The sequence below is a fragment of the Saimiri boliviensis genome, chromosome 1 (assembly GCF_048565385.1).
Source record: "Saimiri boliviensis isolate mSaiBol1 chromosome 1, mSaiBol1.pri, whole genome shotgun sequence".
Lineage (NCBI taxonomy): Eukaryota > Metazoa > Chordata > Mammalia > Primates > Cebidae > Saimiri > Saimiri boliviensis.
Genome location: NC_133449.1, coordinates 140,866,126 through 140,885,472, shown reverse-complemented (window position 1 = coordinate 140,885,472; position 19,347 = coordinate 140,866,126). Strand labels below are relative to the sequence as shown.

Genomic DNA, 19,347 nt, shown 5'->3' with positions numbered 1-19,347 from the left:
CTGCCCGGTGCTGCCTCCCGCGCCTGGGTCTTCAGCCTCCTAGTCCTGGCGGCGGCGGCCCCTCTGACCCCAGGATCGTCTTCTAGAATCCTGGTTGCTGAGGCTGAGCCGGAGCGCACGGTCTTCCCGCCCCCTTCACCTTCGCCCCCTCAGTCTTGACTCCCCTACCCTCACCCCACACCCTCGTGGCTTCTGGCGAGGTCCGCGCCCTATTTTTAGGCAGAAATTGGCAAAAAGGGGTGGGCTGGGAGGTGGTTTCTGTCTCCGAAACCCCGCCTCTTCCTAGGCTCCCTCCAACGGGCCGGGTGGTCGGGAAGGTGGTGGGTTAGGGGTGGAATGAAGTCCAAGGCGGATCGGGGACCCTCCCACGGAGCCCTGGCCTGCCCCCTCGGCCTCAGGGGGCTGGTGTGGACCGTGCCCTGCGCTCCCCTCCGCGGCCCGATTCAGCTCTCGGCAATTGGATGGCGGCACTGCGAACGGTCCTTCCAGCTCCAGACCAGCGCGGTGCCTGCACACGGGAGGCGCCCACTAAATGCTTGTTGATGGAGGCGGCGAGTACCCGAAACCAGCGGCGCCTGGAGATGGGATGCGAGAGGTCCGGGCAGGGTGCAGGGATCTGGTGCTGAGCTGGGGTCCGTGCGCCCCTCGCGTCCCGAGGGTCTGCCTGGGCCCGAACCCGCGCAGCTCGGAGTCTCCAGCCTGGAGTGGGTCCCTGGGCCCGGGATACGCACAGCCGGGGAGGGCGCGCCCGACCCGACCCAAGAGCTGCCAGTTGCGGGTCCCCGGGGAATTCGAATCAGCCTCCGCCCGCACCTCTGAGGGGCTTCCCTGCCTCGGGCCCCTCCCCAGCCCCGCCCCCCGCCCCCGCCCCGGCCGCTCCCCACCCCCTGCAGTCCCCGCGCGGCGGCCGCCCGAGCCACGTGTGCCCGCGCCCGGGAGGCGTGCAGGGAAGCGCGGCCACGCCTGGGCCGGCCACCATTTCCCGGGCGCCGCGGCGGCGCCGACTCGCGGGCAGCGGCCCCTTCGTGCTCCCAGCCGGGCCCCCAGCGCCGGGAGCATGAGCGCGGGCTCGGAGCGCGCGGCGGCGGCGGCGGCGGCGGCCCCCGGGGGCCTGCCCGCGCCCTGCGCCTCGAAGGTGGAGCTGCGGCTCAGCTGCCGGCACCTGCTGGACCGGGACCCGCTCACCAAGTCCGACCCCAGCGTGGTGCTGCTGCAGCAGGCGCAGGGCCAGTGGGTGCAGGTAGGGCCGGGGGCTCAGGAGCGGGAGGGCCACGGGCCGGGGCGCGCGCCGAGCTGGAGACGCCGAGATCCAAGCGGGCGCGCCAGGGCCAGTGGGGCGCGAGGCGGGGACCCCCGGAGCTGGGGCTCAGCTCGGGGTCAGGGTCTGGGTCACCAGATCTGGGGGGAGAAGTCCAGAGCTGTGGGAGGGGCTGGGCTGGAGGAGGCGGCGAGGGGGTCAGAAGGCGGGGGGAGTGCCTCGCAGGGAGGGGTGCACCCCAGGTTCGGGGAGACCCCGGGCCCGAGTGAAGCGTCGGGGCTCCAGGCACACACAGGGGGCTTGACCAAGAGGCGCAGAAGAGAATGAGGGGCGAGGGGCGCCGGCCCACCCGGGCGAGAGGCTGGACGTGCTCGGGTCCTCACCTCGAGCAGGCCCGAGGAAGCGTTTCCTGCGGGGCGGACCGGACGCATTGGGGGCTCTAACGTGGGGCTGGGGTCGGAAACAGAGCGGGGCCGGCGCCGCACGGGCGCTTTCTCAGTCGCCATCTCACGTGAAACGTGTGGCTTCACCTCCAAAGGGCGAGAAACACGGGGTGCGAAGCCGTGGCAGACGAAGGAACTGGAACCCTCGTCCGCGCGGGGCGCCAGCGCGCTTTTCCCCGGCGCAGGGGTCTCTCCAGGCTCCAGCGGGGCCCGGTGGGGTGGGCAAGGGGACCCCTGTGGCGGCTTGGGCAGTGGAGGGGACGCGTCACAGGGTACCGGGCGCTGGTGTCCCCAGTCTCCAGGGAGAAGGGCCTGCCCCACCCCCACCACCTGTTCTTCACCGGCTCGGGCTCCCCCAGGACGCCCCATGCCGGTCCCCTCAGAGCCCAAGGCCTGGTTTCCCCAGGTGGCCTGATGGCCACACTCTCGGAGCCTGAGCTGTGCAGGTGGCCCATGCTTGTCCTTGGCTTGGGGTGCAGGAGTTTTGGGATTCTGGAAGTGAGACGTCTACTGGCCAATCTGGGTCTTGTCCTTAAGGGGCATTTGGGAGGGAGCTGCTCAGGATGGAAGAGGCCAGTGAACCGAAGTACCCAGCTAGGAGGGAGGGGGGCCCATACCCCATGTCCCTTCCCGCTCAGCTGCTGCTAGGGAGTGGCCTGCGCTTTGGGGTTGCCCAGCCCAGGGTGTGAATCTGACCTCATCCCCGACTCAGCATGTCATTCTTGTTCTCTGTGAGCCTCAGTTTCCCCATCTATGATCTGAGGGTGGAGCACACAGTGGTGGGTGTGAGCTGAGAAGCTGCAGCCCACGGCTGGCCAGGGGTGACCCCCAGGGTGGCCCTCAGGAGTGCGGGTCCCATGGACAGCAGGTGGGAGGGGGTCTTCCCGGGGTGCAGTCCAGAAGAGGGTCTTCCTGAGGCGTGTGATGTGGGTGAGTGGCAGAGGGGAACCCGAGGGCTGGAGCCAGGATGGCCGTCAAGGAGGGCAGGGTGGAAGCCCTGGCATGGGGTTGGCTCATAGGGCACACCTGCAGGTGGACAGAACCGAGGTGGTCCGGAGCAGCCTGCACCCTGTGTTCTCCAAGGTCTTCACAGTGGACTACTATTTTGAGGAGGTGCAGAAGCTGCGCTTTGAGGTGTACGACACGCACAGTGGGCCCAGCGGCCTCAGCTGTCAGGAGGACGACTTCCTGGGCGGCATGGAGTGCACCCTGGGGCAGGTGGGTGCCCGTGCCCTCGGAGGGAGGAGGGCGGTGATGGCATGGGGCCCACAGCCCATCCAAGGCCAGTGTGCCGGCACCGCAGGGCCCCTGCTGGGGCCACCCTTGCTGCACCGGCCTTCACGGCTCCTCCTGAACGTTCCTGATTAAAGTATACATGGAATTTTGAGCCGGGTAATGCATTTGTATGTTTAAGGCGTAAAAGGCTGTGGGGCGCCTCCCTCCTGCCCATCCAGCCTGCCGCCAGGTTCTTGTACACTGTCCAGAGAGATTTTCTTTTTTTTTCTTTTTTTTTTCTTTTTTTTTATTTATTTTTTTTGTCCAGAGAGATTTTCACAGGAGCAAACAAAACTATCACTTTTACTCTTTTTTCAAAAAAACACAAAGTACGTTCCCTGTTCTGCATCCTGTGTTTTCACTTCCATGACATACGGCAGATCCTCCACATCAGCGCCTGAAGCCTTCCTGGAGGCCAGGTGCGGTGGCTTACACCTGTGATCCCAGCACTTCAGGAGGCTGAAGTGGGCATCACCTGAGGTCAGGAGTTCGAGACCAGCCTGGCCAACATGGTGAAACCCCGTCTCTACTAAATATACAAGAATTAGTGGGGCACATGGTGGCACGCGCCTGTAGTCCCAGCTACTTGGGAGGCTGAGGCTGGAGAATCACTTGAACCTGGGAGGCGGAGGCTGCGGTGAGTGGAGATGTCACCACTGCACTCCAGCCTAGTGACCGAGCGAGACTCTGTCTGTGTGTCTCTCTCTCTCTCAAAAAAAAAAAAAAAAGTCTCCTGTGAGTGGCAGGTCCAGCGGTGGCTCCCGTCTGAGAGACAGGCCACCGCCCTCGGTAAAAGTGGCTTCTGCAAGTCACAACCAGGGTATCTGTCACTGTGCTTCACGGGCTGCACATTGAATTCTCACGGCCTGCCATGCAGGGTCCTTCTTTTTTATTGAAATGTAATTTGTGATACAATGCGTAGATCTCAAGGGCTGAGACTGACAGGTTTAGGTGCCTGATCACACTCCCGTCACTGCAGGCCCCCCACCCCTTTGCAGTGGCTCCCCCTGGTTCATCTGTTCTGGAATTCCACGTCCATGAATCACACCGTGTGTTCTCCTGGTGTGGGCTTCTGTTACCCAACACCGTGTCTGCGTGACTCACCCACTGCAGCACGGGCCGGAGCTGGCCTGCCGTGGAGCCTGGTGTCCTCCCTGTTTTTCAGATAAGGAACCTGAGATTTGCGGAGTAGACGTTCCTCTTTGAAAGTGGCGGAGCAAGGCTCTCCCAGGCTCCCACCTTGAACCCTTCCACTGTGCAGAGGGAAGAGTGTGGCATGGACACAGAAGTATGGACACCCTTTTTTTTTGGAGTTGGGGTCTCTCTGTGTCTCCCACGCCAGCATACAGAGGCACAATCATGCTCACTGCAGACTTAACATCCTGGGCCCAGGCCATCCTCTCTCCTCGGCCTCCTGAGTAGCTGGGACTACAGGTGTGTGCCACCAGACCTGGCTAATTTTTGCATTTTTTGCAGAGGCAGGGGTCTCACCATATTGACCCGGCTGGTCTTGAACTCCTGGGCTCACCAGTCCACCCACCCTGGCCTGCCAAAATGTCGGGATGATAGGCATGTGCCACTGTGTGTGGACCGGACACCTGCAGATGTACACACAGGGATCATTATTCATGCAGGACGTGCTGTCCACAGAAGCACACGCAGGGCCCGTGTGGACAGAGGCATGCATATATATATGTGTGTCGAACACGTGTGCTGTGTGTTTGTGCAAACTTGAAGCAATGAAGTGGCCCCTGTTGAGCTTCTGCTTTGCTGCCACTCAGCTGACCTGCGGGCACCATGACCAGGGGAGCGGCTGCTGCCCTCGGATCCCTGTGCTGTGACCTTGAGCCTCACCTCACCTCTGACCTCTGCCTCCACTGTTTCCTGATGTGATTCAAGTCCACAGTGACTCAGTGCAGAGCCAGGCGCAGGGGAACTGCTGATTAAACGCAGTTATCACAAACCTGCGGTCTGCTTTTCCTGTTGAGGAGGCTGTTATGTTGGCCTGAGCCCGTTTCTGCCTAAGGGGCTGCTCTCCAGCTGGAAAGGGGAGGCCACCCCTTCCTTCCTGCGCCCTCCCTGGAGGCAAACCAGGATGGCAGTCCAGTCCCAGGTGGGAGGCTGAGCCCCAGAAGGAAACCTTTCAATTGGGGAATTTTGGGGGGCCTGGCCCAAGGTGCCCCCTCCCAGCACCTAGGACCCGCTCTCTGCACCTCTAAGAGAGCTTTCCCTTAGCCTGTTCTGACCTCCCAGGCCCCATCTAGGATCCATTTTCTCTTCCATTCAGAAGCTGCTGGCCGGACAGGCCCTGGCTGGGGGTGGAGGGACTGCCTCTCTTTGCTTTGTATTTGTGACCCCCAGCGTCCACCAGACAGCAGCAGGTGTGAGGGGCAGGTGGGAAGCCCACACCTGCTACCTGCTGTGTCCCTGGACAGTTGCTGAGAGCATGCCCAGATGAAGAGGTGACGGTCACTGGTTCCCGCTTGGCCGGGATCATTGCCATATCCTCAGGAGGTGGAGCCTGGGGGGGACCACACACCCCTCACCCCCACCCTGCTCCCCACTAAGCAGATGGCATGGCTCCATGGGCCTGGGCCTGTCTTCCACCCACCACAGTGAGGGGCTCAGAGCCAATGGCGTGGGCGTCCAGCAGGGCCTGGCAGGGAGGAGGAGGAGGAGGAGGAGGAGGAGGCCAGGCTGCGTGAGGAGGCCTGGGGGCTAAGTCTCCGCCACCTCCAGGATCAACTCTGCGCCTCAGCACCTCCGCAGAGGAGTGCACCTAGGGCCACGTGGGCATGCGGGGTGTGAGGACCAGCCTCCCCCTGCCTCTGTGCGTCCTCATCTGGGGCTGGAGAGGGTCAGGGCAGACGCGCTCACCTGCAGAGGGAGCTGCTTCCACCACACCTGTGCAGGTGTGCCCTGGCTGGGCTGTGGGCTGCTCCCTGGCTGCCCCGAGCCTGTATCCTCACCTGATAAATAGGGGTGAGGATGGCTGCCTCTCCCGGGTGATGGCTGGCCCCAGGAGGTGGCAGACGTGAGGGCGTGGACGTGCAGGGGTGGCAGGAACTTGAGAGCGGCCCCAAAGGGGGCCCCGGGCCCTGGGCAGTGGGAGACATGACCGGCATGAGGGTCAGGTGAGGGCACGGTGGGGCCCCAGGGTCAGGAGACGTCCCCGCCTTCCCCTCCCTGCCTGACACTTCTGACTTCCAGATTGTGGCCCAAAAGAAAGTGACCCGCCCGCTGCTGCTCAAGTTTGGCAGGAACGCCGGCAAATCCACCATCACGGTGAGCAGGGCCACACCCGCTGCACCCACAGGCCCCACTGCTGTGGCTCTGAGGGGTGTCCTGGGTGAGGATGGGTGGCGTGCAGTCCAGGGAGGGTCAGTCAGAGCCCACGGCTGCTCCGTCCCACAGCTGCCTGGTCCCTACAGCTGCCCAGTCAGGGTCGGCCAGAGCCCACAGCTGCTCCGTCCCACAGCTTCCCGGTCCCCACAGCTGCTCCGTCCCACAGCTGCCCGGTCCCCACAGCTGCCCAGTCCTGGGGGTGCCCAGACGCCGCCTCTCAGCCCGGCTGGGTAGAGTCCTTTGCCCTGGGGCCTCGGGTCTCCCGCGCTGGGGTCAGGCTCCCTGGCCTTGCCCTGCCAGGTGATCGCTGAGGACATCTCGGGGAACAATGGCTACGTGGAGCTGTCCTTCCGGGCCAGGAAGCTGGACGACAAGGTGAGAGCGGGTACCCGGCGCGTCTGGCTCAGACCGCCGTCTGGGAAGCAGCTGGAAAACCCGGTCCCTGCCCAGCATTGAGCTCGCACGGCCATGTCCCGTGTGAGATGCGTGTGCCGCATGGGAGGGCGCGTGGGGCCGGGCGTGCTGCCATCTCGGTCGCCATCCTCACTGTCACCCACGTTAGCTCGCCCGCCCCTCCTGGCAGCCGGGCTAGGACGGTGGCAGCTCCGCTCATGACCCTGCTCAGTGACAGGGAAACAGGCCCAGCGCCCCCGAGGCTGCCGTCCTGCAGCAGCAGGAACTGGAACAGCGCGTGGTTCTGTGGGCCGCTCACACGGGTGGGGCAGAGCAGGGTCCAGCCCTGCCTGCCGTGTAGGGTGTCTCGAGGCCTCCGAGAGGGGCTGAGTTGGGCAGACCCCAGGTAGAGAGAGGTACGGAGCAGGGAGATGTCTCGGGGGGACTTGCTGCCTTGTTCTGTGCCTGAGGAACAGCGCTGGTGGGGCTCTGAGGCTCTGGGACGTGATGAAAGCAGCTCCCACCCAGAGCCTGTTTCTCAGCGCCCGGCCCAGCAGCTGCTGTGCCACTCCCCAGGACCTCTTCAGCAAGTCCGACCCCTTCCTGGAGCTGTACCGGGTCAACGACGACCAGGACCTGCAGCTGGTGTACAGGACAGAGGTGAGCGGCCTGCGGCAGCGGGAGGGGAAGGGGCTGGCCAGCCTCCTGCCTCCTGCGTCTCCGGGGCACAGCAGGAACTCCCCCTCCATTGGGTGGGTGGGGGGCGGGGGACAGGGCCTTAGTGGCTGTGGCTACAGCCAGAACCCAGCAGGCTTGTTTAGCTGTCGCTGTGATGATTTTTAGGACTACCTTTCACTTCCCGCGGGTGAAATGGGACTTCAGCGACTGCAGTGAGAGAGCTCTTTCTTTTGAGACAAATTAACTTGAATGAAAATAGATTATTTAAGGAGTAGAGCAGTGCAGGTGCTTAGAGATGGTTGCGAAGGTAGTTTCCAAAGGCACAGCGCTCAGAAATGTGGCTTCTCTGTGCGGGAAGCGGGTACCAGCCGCAGCTCAGGGCCTGGTGCTGTCGAGGTTGACGGGTGGGGCCGGCTGTGCCCAACTCACAGCTGCTCCTCCATCCGGGTCTCTGTGAGCCCCAAGTATCCCAGGGCTCTTGGCTGCCCCTGAGCCAGCCCCTCCTGCCCACAGGTGGTGAAGAACAATCTGAGCCCCGTGTGGGAGCCCTTCAAGGTGTCGCTGAGCTCCCTCTGCAGCTGCGAGGAGACGCGGCCTCTGAAGGTTGGGGACAGCACGGACCAAGGGGGCAGTGAGGGGTGGCCTGTTTGCGGGCTGGGGATGGAGACACCCAGGCTCAGGGGTGGGAGGATCTTGGGGCTCCCTGAGGACAGAGCTGAGGGGGCCTGGGCTCTCCAGTGCCTGGTCTGGGATTACGACTCCAGAGGAAAGCACGACTTCATCGGAGAATTCTCCACCACATTTGAGGAGATGCAGAAGGCCTCCGGGGAGGGGCAGGTGAGCGGGGGGCCTCCGGGGAGGGACAGGTGAGCGGGGGGCCTCCGAGGAGGGGCAGGTGAGCGGGGGGCCTCCGGGGAGGGGCAGGTGAGCGGGGGGGCCTCCGGAGAGGGGCAGGTGAGTGGGGGCCTTCAGGGGATTTAGGTGAGTGGGGCCTTCATGGGGTCAGATGAATGGGGTCCCTTCAGGGGGGTCAGGTGAACGAGGGCCTTTGGGGAGGGTCAGGTAAGCAGGGGGCCTTTGGGGTAGGGTCAGGTGAGGGACCCACCTGGGCTATGCCAGTGTCAGCTCTGCGCGGAGGCTATGAAACTCCATCCCCCTGTCCTGGAGGGGTTATGGGGAGCAATGACAATGACTGATTAAAACCAGAGGGGGCTGGAGATGGCGGAACTTGGTACTGGCTCTGAGGGCCACAGCAGGGGTGGCCTCCATCAGGTTCAGCTGGAAATTGTGGGTACCTGGGCCAGCCCTCGAGGAGCTGGTGTCTGTGAAACGGTGTGGATGGAGGGCACAGCTGGGCACACGGTGGTGGGAGGTGGGGCTGGGGGGTGCCCTCCCCTGTGGTTGCCCAGCCTGCAGCAGCCAGGCAAGGGTGCAGCTGAGGGGCCACCCCAGGCCCTGCTTCCTGCCCCTCCCTGGGCTTTGTCATCCTTGGGCTTAGGGACAGGGTCATGTCCCGTGGGGGGTCCAACTCTCATCCCCCTCCAGCTGCCTTGCGGCGGCCTTGCCCTTCCCCACCTTGTGGGGTTCAACCCTTGCTGTTTGGGATGGTTTGGGGCGGGGTCTCCCACTCTGCGGGGCCTCTGCCTGTCCCTGCCTCAGGCCCAGTGGGACTGTGTGAACCCCAAGTACAAACAGAAGAGACGAAATTACAAGAACTCGGGAGTGGTCGTCCTGGCTGACCTGAAGGTGAGAGGCGGCCTTGCCCGAAGCTTCCCCACCCACGGGAGGGGCCTCCACTGCCCCCCAGTTGTTGGATGGAACCTCAGCCAGAGGCCTGATGGGCCCTAGCATGTTTGGGGAGGGGCTGAGAGATGGGGAAGGACGAGGTTGGGAGAGAGGAAGGAGAGAGGTCTGGATCCCGGCTATGCCGGCCTTAGTGTCCCTGGCGGGGTGGCGTCCTCGAAGGCCATGCCGACACCGCTGGCCGGAAGTTCCACAGGGTCTACTCCTTCCTGGACTACATCATGGGCGGCTGCCAGATCCACTTCACCGTGAGTCCATGGCCCCGCCCTGTGCCGGGCGCCCCCACTGCCCTGAGAAGCAACCAGGCCAGACACGTGGAGTCCCCCAGCTCCCGAGGGGCCCGGCCTGTGGGGTGAAAGGGCCCTGGCGGTTCCCCGTGGGCCAAGGTCTCCGTGTGTGGCTCCTGGGGTCCTTGCTTCTGTGCAGGCGAGGGAACGGGCTTGGGGTTCAGGAGCCAGCCTGAAGCCCCCTTTGGGAGGTGACATCACCAGGGCTTACCTTCCACAAACATAGTTAACAACAGACAAAATGTCAGCAAGGAGAAGCTGGAGTGAGCATTTGGGTGAGCCAGCCACAGGCTGTAATGTGGGGTAGAGCCTAGCACAGACGCTGTGTCATCCCGTTACCTGCAGATGTGCAGAGCCCACATCACCCCATGTCACCCACAGATGTGTCACCCCTGCGTCACCCCACCACACCTGCAGATGTGCAGACCCCTGTGTCACCTGTGTCATTTGCAGAACTGCAGACCCCTGTGTCACCCCCATGCCACCCTCAGATACACAGACCCCCGTGACACCTGTGTGTTGTTTGCAGATGCTCTGGTTCCTGTTTTGTTGAGGGAGCCCCAGAATGGCTTTGTGAGAAGCCAGCTTGTGGGAGGTGTGGAGGGGTCATCCCAGGCTGGGTCCTCTCAGGCCCTGCTAGGGGAGGGTGGTAGAGGGGTCAAGTGGCTGCTAAGAGGGACGAGTGGGACCCACAAGGCCAGGGTGATCCCGGTGGGGCGTCCTCCTGGGGATTCAGAGAGCCTAGGGCTTGGCAGGTTTTGGGGAGACCCCTCCTGGCCCTGTGTAGTGGGGGGACAGCCCCACCCACGCATGCAGCCCCTGACCCCGAGTCCTGGCGGGTCTGGGCGAGGTTTCTCTGCCTGTCAGGAGCGGGTTCCGGGAGCCTGGCGCAGCACAGCCCCGGCCCCGCCTGCTGCAGGTGGCCATCGACTTCACCGCCTCCAACGGAGACCCACGAAACAGCTGCTCCCTGCACTACATCAACCCTTACCAGCCCAACGAGTACCTGAAGGCCCTGGTGTGTGTGGGCGAGATCTGCCAGGACTATGACAGGTGTGCCCTGCTCGCAGCCCCTCCGTCCCTGGGCTCCAGGTCAGGCCTGGGGCCCGCAAGGTGGGCACTGTGAATGAGGTGGTCCACTTGGAGGACTGCGGGGAAGGCTGGGTATCATAGCAGACCCGGAGTCTCGGGCTGCGCATGGCCCTGGGGACGTTTGTGTCCCACTTTGCCAGATCAGCAAGCCGAGGCCACAGGGGCCTGAGGTTCACCCACAGATGCTCTACCAGGGAGGGCCCTGAGCTCCTCCCCACAGACCCCTCTCTCTGGGTTGGTAAGGCCCACAGAGGTTGCCTTGGCCCCACACGACCCCTCCTGGGGTCCAGGAGCCCCCCGAGGAGGCATCTGCAGGGGGACAGCTTGTGCACAGGCATGGCGTTGGGAGGCCAGCCCGAGGGCTACTGGGACTATCCACACGCGGCTCCTCATCCTATGCGCTGGCTGGTGCTTCCGCTGCCCCGAGACCAGTTTCCTGACTGTGGCCTGTGCTTACTGCCGTGATCGCCAGGCCTGGCCCCACGTGGTCCTGGTCTCCTGGCCACCAGTCATGTCTCCCCAGAAGCGGCCCTCACAGCAGCCACATGAGCTCAGGGCCCCTGGTGACCAGCCTGCGTCTCTTCCAGTGACAAGAGGTTTTCTGCCTTGGGGTTTGGAGCCCGGATCCCTCCCAAGTATGAGGTAGGAGAGCCCAAGGCCTCAGAGCTGTGCTGGTCCCACAGGTCCCGGGAGAGGGTGGCCTGGCCCAGGGATCCCTGGCTGGAAACCATAGACCGTAGGATGGGATTGGGACACAGAGCGGGAATGCTACTCTTCCTGCCAGAGGCTGGCCTTTGACGTCCTAGGACTTGTTAGCTTGAAGGGTGTGTGGAGACCAGCTCCATGTTCCCTCAGGAGATGAGGAAGCACACTAGTCTGGAATCTTCTATTGCACATATTAATTCAACTGGCTTCAGCAGAAAAAATGGTGTATGGGGATTGACTGGCTGATATAAACCTCAGGCACTGCTGGGTCAGGGGGCGTCTCCCACTCTGTCCCTTGGCTCTGCAGAGCATGGCCACCCACAGGGTTGGCTTCCACTAAAGCTCCAAACCTCCCTCTCTCAGTAGGTGGGGGATGTGGGGGCTGTGGGGGGTGGAGCAGCTGACTGAGCCCTCTTGTCCCCACCCAGGTGTCCCATGACTTTGCCATCAATTTCAATCCTGAGGATGATGAATGTGAAGGTAGGAGCCCACGGCAGGCCCAGGGAGGGGGTGCAGGGGGGCCCGACTCAACCCCTGCCCCCAACAGGCATCCAGGGTGTCGTGGAGGCCTACCAGAACTGCCTGCCCAGGGTCCAGCTCTACGGCCCCACCAATGTGGCGCCCATCATCTCCAAGGTGGCACGTGTGGCGGCGGCCGAGGAGCGCACCGCTGAAGCTTCTGTAGGTGCCCAGGGGGCGTGGTTGGTGCATGCAGGGGCATGGGGTCAGCTGTGTGGGCACCAGCGTCTGGAGGTCAGGGAGGTGGGCAGGCAGAGGGACCAGCAGAGGAAACAGCTGGCACGAAGCCTCCAAGGCAGGACAGAGCTTGGGTGTGCGGAGGCCCCAGCTGGCTGGCTGCACCTCCCCTGGCACTGCCGGGGTCCCAGCACAGGGCTGTCCATCGCCTCACAGTGCCGTGACCGCAGCTCAGCGACACTGCCCCTCTGCGGCTCTACCATGTGGCTGCACGCGCCTCACCGTTTTGTTTGCATGTATCTTTACTCTGCACAAATGATATGGTGCCGAGAACGGCACTGGGCTGTACTTTGCCACCGCGTTCTGTGGCCCTGCATGTGTCGCTGGGGCCACAGCCAGCCTGTTGCTTTTTCTTTCTTTCTCTGAGACGGAGTCTCTGTCTCACTCTGTCTCCCGGGCTGGAGTGCAGCGGTGCGATCTCGGCTCACTGCGAACTCCGCCTCCCAGATTCAAGCAATTTTCCTGCCTCAGCTTCCCGAGTAGCTGGGATTACAGGCACCCACCACCACACCCAACTAATTTTTGTATTTTTAGTAGAGACAGGGTTTCACCATGTTGCCCAGGCTGGTCTCAAACTCCTGATGCTGTGATCCACCCGCGTCGGCCTCCCAAAGGTTTGGGATTACGGGCGTGAGCCCCCGCACCCAGCCTGTTGCTTTCTTTTAATATTTTATTTTGGAAACACATGAAATTTACGGGAGGCAAGAGGGTGTAGCAGCTCCGGGCTGCCCTTCGCTTGGACCCAGAGTCCCTGTAACTTGGCCAGCAGCCCTCCCCAGCCTCTCCCGCCATGTGCAGGGTCACTCTTCGCTTTCTTTTTTTCTTTCTTTCTTTTTTTTTTTTTTTTTTTTTTTTGGAGACAGGGTCTCACTCTGTCGCCAGGCTGGAGTGCAGTGGTGTGATCTCAGCTCACTGCAACCTCCGCCTCCCGGGTTCGAATGATTCTCATGCCTCAGCCTCCCAAACAGCTGGGATTACAGGTGCACACCACCATGCCCAGCCTAATTTTTATTTTTATTTTTATTTTTTTAATCTTTTTTTTTTTTTTTTTTTTGAGACAGAGTTTCGCTCTTGTTACCCAGGCTAGAGTGCAATGGCGCGATCTCGGCTCACCGCAGCCTCCGCCTCCTGGGTTCAGGCAGTACTCCTGCCTCGGCCTCCTGAGTAGCTGTGATTACAGGCACGTGCCACCATACCCAGCTAATTTTTTGTATTTTAAGTAGAGATGGGGTTTCACCATGTTGACCAGGATGGTCTCGATCTCTTGACCTCGTGATCCGCCCACCTTGGCCGCCCAAAGTGTTGGGATTATAGGCGTGAGCCACTGCGCCTGGCCTTGCCCAGGTAATTTTTGTATTTTTAGTAGAGATGGGGTTTCACCATGTTGGTCAGGCTGGTCCCAAACTCCTGACCTCAAGTGATCTGCCCACCTCACCACAGAGTGTTGGGATTAACTGTTTGCTTTTTAAAGCCTTTGAGAGCAAGCTGCCTGCCTCCTACTGAAACTGTTCACATTGACCTGGTGATTGAAGGACATTCTTTTTGGAGACCATATGGTTTAGTTCTGAAGTGGAGGGGGTTGTAGGCAGTTCTCTAGAGCAGCTCTGTTCCCAGAGCTGAGCAGAGCCAGGGTGGGCCCCTCCAGGCCCTGGCCCCTGATTTGGGCTGTTCCTACCTCGCTCTGCTCCTGTACCACCTTGACTTTGTCTAGATCCTGGCCATGTGTGGCCCTATTGCTCAACTGCCCAGCATCCTGGAAGGGGGTAGACCCCACATTTTACTCTCCTGGGCATGGAGCCCCCACAAGCCAAGCTCCAGGAGCAGGGGCTTTGCAGGGAGGGGGGGGCTTTGCAGGGAGGGCAGGGGGGATCTTTGCAGGGAGGGCAGGCGGGGTCTTTGCAGGGGGAGGCTTTGCAGGCAGGGCGGGTGGCGTCTTTGCAGGGAGGGCAGACAGGGTCTTTGCAGGGAGGGCAGGCAGGGTCTTTGCAGGGAGGGCAGGGGGCGCTTTGCAGGGAGTGGGGGGCTTTGCAGAGAGGGCGGGGGGGGCTTTGCAGGAGGGCAGGCAGGGGCCCCTTCAGGGCTGTGCAGCTCCTCTTGCCCCCTCCTTTTGGGTGCTGGGTGCAGACCTGCCCTTGGTCCTGCACCCACGGGAACTTTGGCCAGGAGAAGCCCATTCGAGACACCCCGACCATGTGGCCAGGAAGGATGGACCTTGGTGAGCCAGGCAAGTGTGCCTTCTGCTCAGAGTGAGTTTGTCAGTGCTTTTTCTCTTTTTTTCTTTTACTTTTTTGTTCTTTCTCTTTTCTTTTCTTTTCTTTTGAGACAGGGTCTCATTCTGTCACCCAGGTTGGAGTGCAGTGACAAGATCGTAGCTCATTATAGCCTCCACCTCCTGGGCTCAGGTGATTCTCCCACCTCAGGCTCCTGAGTGAGTAACTGGGACCATAGGTGCGCACCACCATGCCCAGGCTTGCCCTTTCTTTTTAAGCAATTTCCATCCTTAATTTTTTTTTATTAAAAAAAATATTTTATTACTGAGAATTTCAAACATCAAAAGTCAAGAAACAGTCCAGGTGCTGCCACCTGTACCTTTAATCCCAGCACTTTGGGAGATCAAGGTGGGAGGATTGCTTGAGTCCAGGAGTTTGAGACCAGCCTGGACATCAGAGTGAGATTCCTGTGTCTACAAAAAAAAAAGTAAAAAATTAGCCAGGCATGGTAGTGTGCCCCTGTGGTCCCAGCTACTCAGGAGGCTGAGGCTAGAGGCTCATGTGTGCTTGGGAGGTTGAGGATGCAGTGAGCTCTGATTGTGCCACAGCCTGGGGGACAGAGCGAGCTCCTGTCTCTAAAAAGCAAAGAAAGAAAAAGTCAAAAAATAGCAGAATAAATCCCCACAGATTTATCATCCAGCTTAGGAGTGGCCCTGTCTACACCCCTTTCTGAATTTTAAAAGTTCTATTCTTTTTACTTTGAAATAAGTTTAAATTTACTGAAAAGTTACAAGATGTCTGAGGTCCTGCAGCCGGGAGGCCACGAGCTGCCCACGTGCCATGCTTCTGCTTCATGTCTGTGTCGTTTTCTACACGTTTAATTTTTTCAATTTTTTAAATTGTGATAAAATGTGCACAGTTTAAAATTTACCATTGTAACCTTTTTTTCTCTCTCTTTTTGAGATGGAGTCTCTCTCTGTCACCCAGGCTGGAGTGCAGTGATGTGATCTTGGCTCACTGCAGCCTCTGCCTCCCAGGTTCAAGAGATTCTCTTGCCTCAGCCTCCCAAGTAGCTGGGATTACAGGGACCTGCTGCCACGCCCGGCTAATTTTTATATTTTGGTAGAGGTGGGGTTTCACCATGTTGGCCAGCATGGTCTCAAACCCCTGACCTCAAGTGATCTGCCCTCCTCGGTCTCCCAAAATGCTGGGATTACAGGTGTGAGCCACCTGTAACCATTTTAATGTGTCCGTAACTGTTTTAACGTGTCCAGTTCAGAGGCACTGAGTACATTCGTGATGAACAAACATCACCTCTATCTAGTTACATCTTCATGCCAAATGGGAACCCTGTATCTGCTTGCATCTATTTTTAGTTTATACAAATATTGTGATACTCTGATGCTTTTTAAACTTGGCTCTGCACACACACACATGTACACACACACACGTACATGCACACATATATACGTGCACGCATTCACCCACACAGACACATGCGCACACACATGTATGCACACATGTGCACACATGCACATAAAGATGCGCACACATGCACATAAAGATGCACACACACATACAGGCATGCACACATACACATGCATACATGCGTATGCACACGTGCACGCACACATACAGACACATGTATGCACACACATGCACATATACACACATGCTCTTGCACACATGCCCCCACACACGTATGCACACATGCATGCACACACAGGTTACATACACATACATGAGCACATGTGCACACACATGCATGCACACATACACACGGGCACACACTTGTGAACTGAGAGCAGGTTGCAATGTCATGCCTTCTACCCCTTAATATTTTATGTACATTTTGTAAGAGCAAAGATATTCTGTTATATAACTGTAGCACAAATACAGATATCAGAAAATTTTATTTAGATGCGATACTTTTATCTAATGCATAGAGTGTGTTCCAGTTTCATTTATTGGCACAACAGTAACTTTCCTAGCAGCATTACTCCTGGCAGAGGACCCAGTCCAGAATCAAGGGTTGTGTTTGGCTGTCAGGTTCCCGTGGTGTTTTGAAGCCAGTCTTAGACATTTCATCTGTGCACGTCAATATCAGCCTGTCATGAAGATGAGCACTCTTTTTAAACAGCCAGGACACCTGGTCACACCTAAACCACCACTCCTGGCGTTGCCCATTGTCTGGGGTCATGTTTCCCATGCTCTTACCTGTGACATGGTTTTCTGTGGTTAGAACTGGGTTGAAATGAGGACTCAGACATGATCAGCTGAGCCCTCCGTCCCTCTCCAGACGCCAAGCTTCTGTCCTAGTGGGCCCCACAGTGGGTTTTGGTGCCTGGTGTTCGCAAAGTTTGCAGGGGGTGGGGTCTCATCTGGGGTTGGGAGGGTGTTGGGGGCTTTCTGAGGCTGGGCTGTTTATCTGGGGGCTGAGAGCCAGGCTGGGCACAGCCATGGGTGCGTGTAGCCCTGGACCAGAGACAGACCTGCAAACAGGTAATTCTTCCCACAGGCCTGGGGCTCCAGAGAGGCGATGGGGAGGGCACAGAGCACAGCCCCTTGGAGAAAGCGACATCTGAGCGGGTCCCGGGGCCCCTGTTCCTTTCCAGGATTCATCTGCCCTCTGTGGGAAGGGTTCAGTCAAGGCCAGCCCGGGAGAGGCTGCTGTGGGCTCCCGCTCTGCCCAGGTCAGGGACGGCCCAGCCCCCGGGGCAGCAGCTCAGGCGAGTCCTGTTTCTTATTTCCTGTTGTCCACAGTCTCCACAAGATGATTGAGTGGGTTTTTTTCTTTTTTTCTTCCCTCCTGCCCCTCAGTGGATTTTTTTTTTTAAGCACTGGATTTTACTGGAAGTTCCGTTCTGTCATGTTACTGCACAGCAGGCGCCCTGGAGAGACGGGGCCAGGGTGTGCGGGGCCAGGTTTGGCTCCTGGGAGCAGAGGTTTCTCCTTCTCTGGCCTCAGACCACCTATCTGGCACCGCGACATCATCTGTAAAATTTGGGCTTCATAGCACCCCCTCCAGAGCCCTCCGTGAGACTTGTGGACATTTCCCGAGTTGGGGCACAGGACGCCCAGAGCTGACTGCCACCGCGGGGCGGAGTGGGGGACCCTGACCCATTATTGCTCATGATGCCTGTGACGCAGGCGTCACCCTCTGGAAGGCGGTTCTAGGAAGCTCTGACCCACGAAGGCCGCTCTGGGCTCTCTGGGGGCCTGTGGGTTTTGGGGCACGTGTGGGCACAGCAGGTACAATGCTGCCCACTCCTTCCTGTGCCCCCAGCAATACTACATCCTGCTGATCCTGACGGACGGCGTGGTAACCGACATGGCCGACACACGGGAGGCCATCGTGCGTGCCTCACGCTTGCCCATGTCCATCATCATCGTGGGCGTGGGCAACGCCGACTTCACCGACATGCAGGTCCTGGACGGTGACGACGGCGTCCTGCGCTCCCCCCGGGGAGAGCCGGCACTCCGAGACATAGTGCAGTTCGTGCCCTTCCGGGAGCTCAAGAACGTAAGTGTCTGGGAAGGGCTTGGTCGAGGCCGGCCTGGGGTCCCTGTTCATACCACTGCCCCAGTCCCTCTTAGGCCAGGCTCACGCCAGTGGACGTGGCAGGTCCCATCTTGCGTCTGGGGGTCCCAGGCTGTTCTCCACCTATCGAGAGCAGTACCTGAAGCTGGGGCTTTCAGCACCTGAAACGCCTCTCATTGTGAAACTCATCGAATCTACACAGACGTAGAGAACAGCATGAGGGACTTGGGGCTCCAGCATGCAGCTGGATCCATCCCCCATTGCTCTGTGACCCAGTGAGACACCCACGGTTCACATGAGGTTCCACACAGTGAGGCACGCATGTCATACATGAGCCTGTGCAGTAAGATGTGCATGCCACACAGATGTGAGGTTCTGCACAGCAAGATGCTGCAGACATGCATGAAGGCAGACACGCGGGACATTCCACACAGCGAAACATGTCACAGACACATGAAGCTCTGCAGGGCGACACCCACGCCACACAGACACACTCGGGCCTTGCTGGGGGGACCTGGGCCATGGAGGGGGCCCTGCCTCACCTCCGAGGTAGCCTATTTCCTCTCTGTGCCTGGGGGGCTGGAATTACCCATGTGCAGCCTCGTGTGGCCGACCCCCAGGGGAGCCCCTGGTGAGCCCCTGGTGGAGGCGGGAAGTCACCAGGGTGCAAAGGCCCCAGCTCTGGAGGACAAGTCCTGGCTGTGACCCAGGTGCAGGGACAGACAGACGATCTCGAAGGTCCCAGACGTAACCACGCTGTCCTGCCCTCCAGGCGTCCCCAGCGGCGCTGGCCAAGTGCGTGCTGGCTGAGGTGCCGAAGCAGGTGGTGGAGTACTACAGCCACAGAGGCCTGCCCCCGAGAGGCCTGGGCACCCCTGCCCCAGAGGCCAGCCCAGGCTGCACCCCATGAAGACATTGAGGGGTAGGGAGGGTCAGGGAAGGTGGGGCTGTAGAGCCTCCATCTCCAGCACCCTTGGAGGTCCCTTGAGCTCCCTCTGACCTCCCCAAAGCCTCCAGGCCCCACTAGGTCCCAATGCTAGTCCTCCTGGGGTCCTGCTGGCTTAGGCCAGGGGCTGGGGACCTCAAGGCTGAAGGGTGACAAAATATAGGCCCCCATGTCTGGCCCTGCCTGAGCCAGGTGGGTGCAGGGAGGGAGATTATGAGGGACTTGCAGGGCCTGGGAGCTCATCCAGGTAGCCCCTACCCCAGTGAGAAGGGGCATGGGCTGGGGGCTCTGCTTTGCATCTGATCTTTGTTGGGAAGGGCCAGCAAGGCAGCACCCCAGTCCCCAAGAAAACCTGGGGCACCCGGACACCCTGTCCCTACAGTCAGCTTCCTTCTGTCCCTGCTGGCGCCCCCACCCGACCCGCCCTGTGCTTTTTGCCATCTGGCCTCTGTGCTCAGGCCTGCAGGGTCTGCCTGTGTGGCTTCAGGATTAATAAAATGTCACCCTAACCCTTGCAGGTGTCTGTGCCTTCAGTCTTCCCCCGCCCCTCCGGAGGACTGGGCCCGGCGCTGGTGGGTGGGCCGGTGAATCTGCGGCAGGGGATCTTCCAGACCC

At 60.1% G+C, this 19,347-nt stretch overlaps 1 protein-coding gene across 4 annotated transcripts; it reads left to right on the top strand.

Annotated features, from left to right (window-relative positions):
- Window positions 1–927: 927 nt before the first annotated feature.
- Window positions 928–19,230, top strand: CPNE7 (copine 7). 4 transcript variants are annotated; one of them, XM_074405377.1, is made up of 15 exons: window positions 928–1,240; window positions 2,785–2,919; window positions 6,187–6,261; window positions 6,622–6,696; window positions 7,291–7,374; window positions 7,906–7,995; window positions 8,131–8,229; window positions 9,052–9,138; window positions 9,384–9,443; window positions 10,402–10,535; window positions 11,162–11,216; window positions 11,708–11,759; window positions 11,827–11,960; window positions 17,532–17,768; window positions 18,559–19,230. In XM_074405377.1, exons 1-15 carry the CDS (start codon window positions 1,058–1,060, stop codon window positions 18,694–18,696), a joined length of 1,638 nt encoding a protein of 545 aa, XP_074261478.1. In that variant the 5' UTR covers window positions 928–1,057; the 3' UTR covers window positions 18,697–19,230. The 4 variants fall into 4 exon arrangements, with proteins under 4 accessions (XP_074261478.1, XP_039316293.1, XP_074261479.1 ...); XM_039460359.2 differs by having other exon boundaries at window positions 2,734–2,919; XM_074405378.1 differs by lacking the exons at window positions 928–1,240; window positions 2,785–2,919 and adding an exon at window positions 4,168–4,264.
- The last annotated feature ends 117 nt before the right edge of the window (window positions 19,231–19,347 follow it).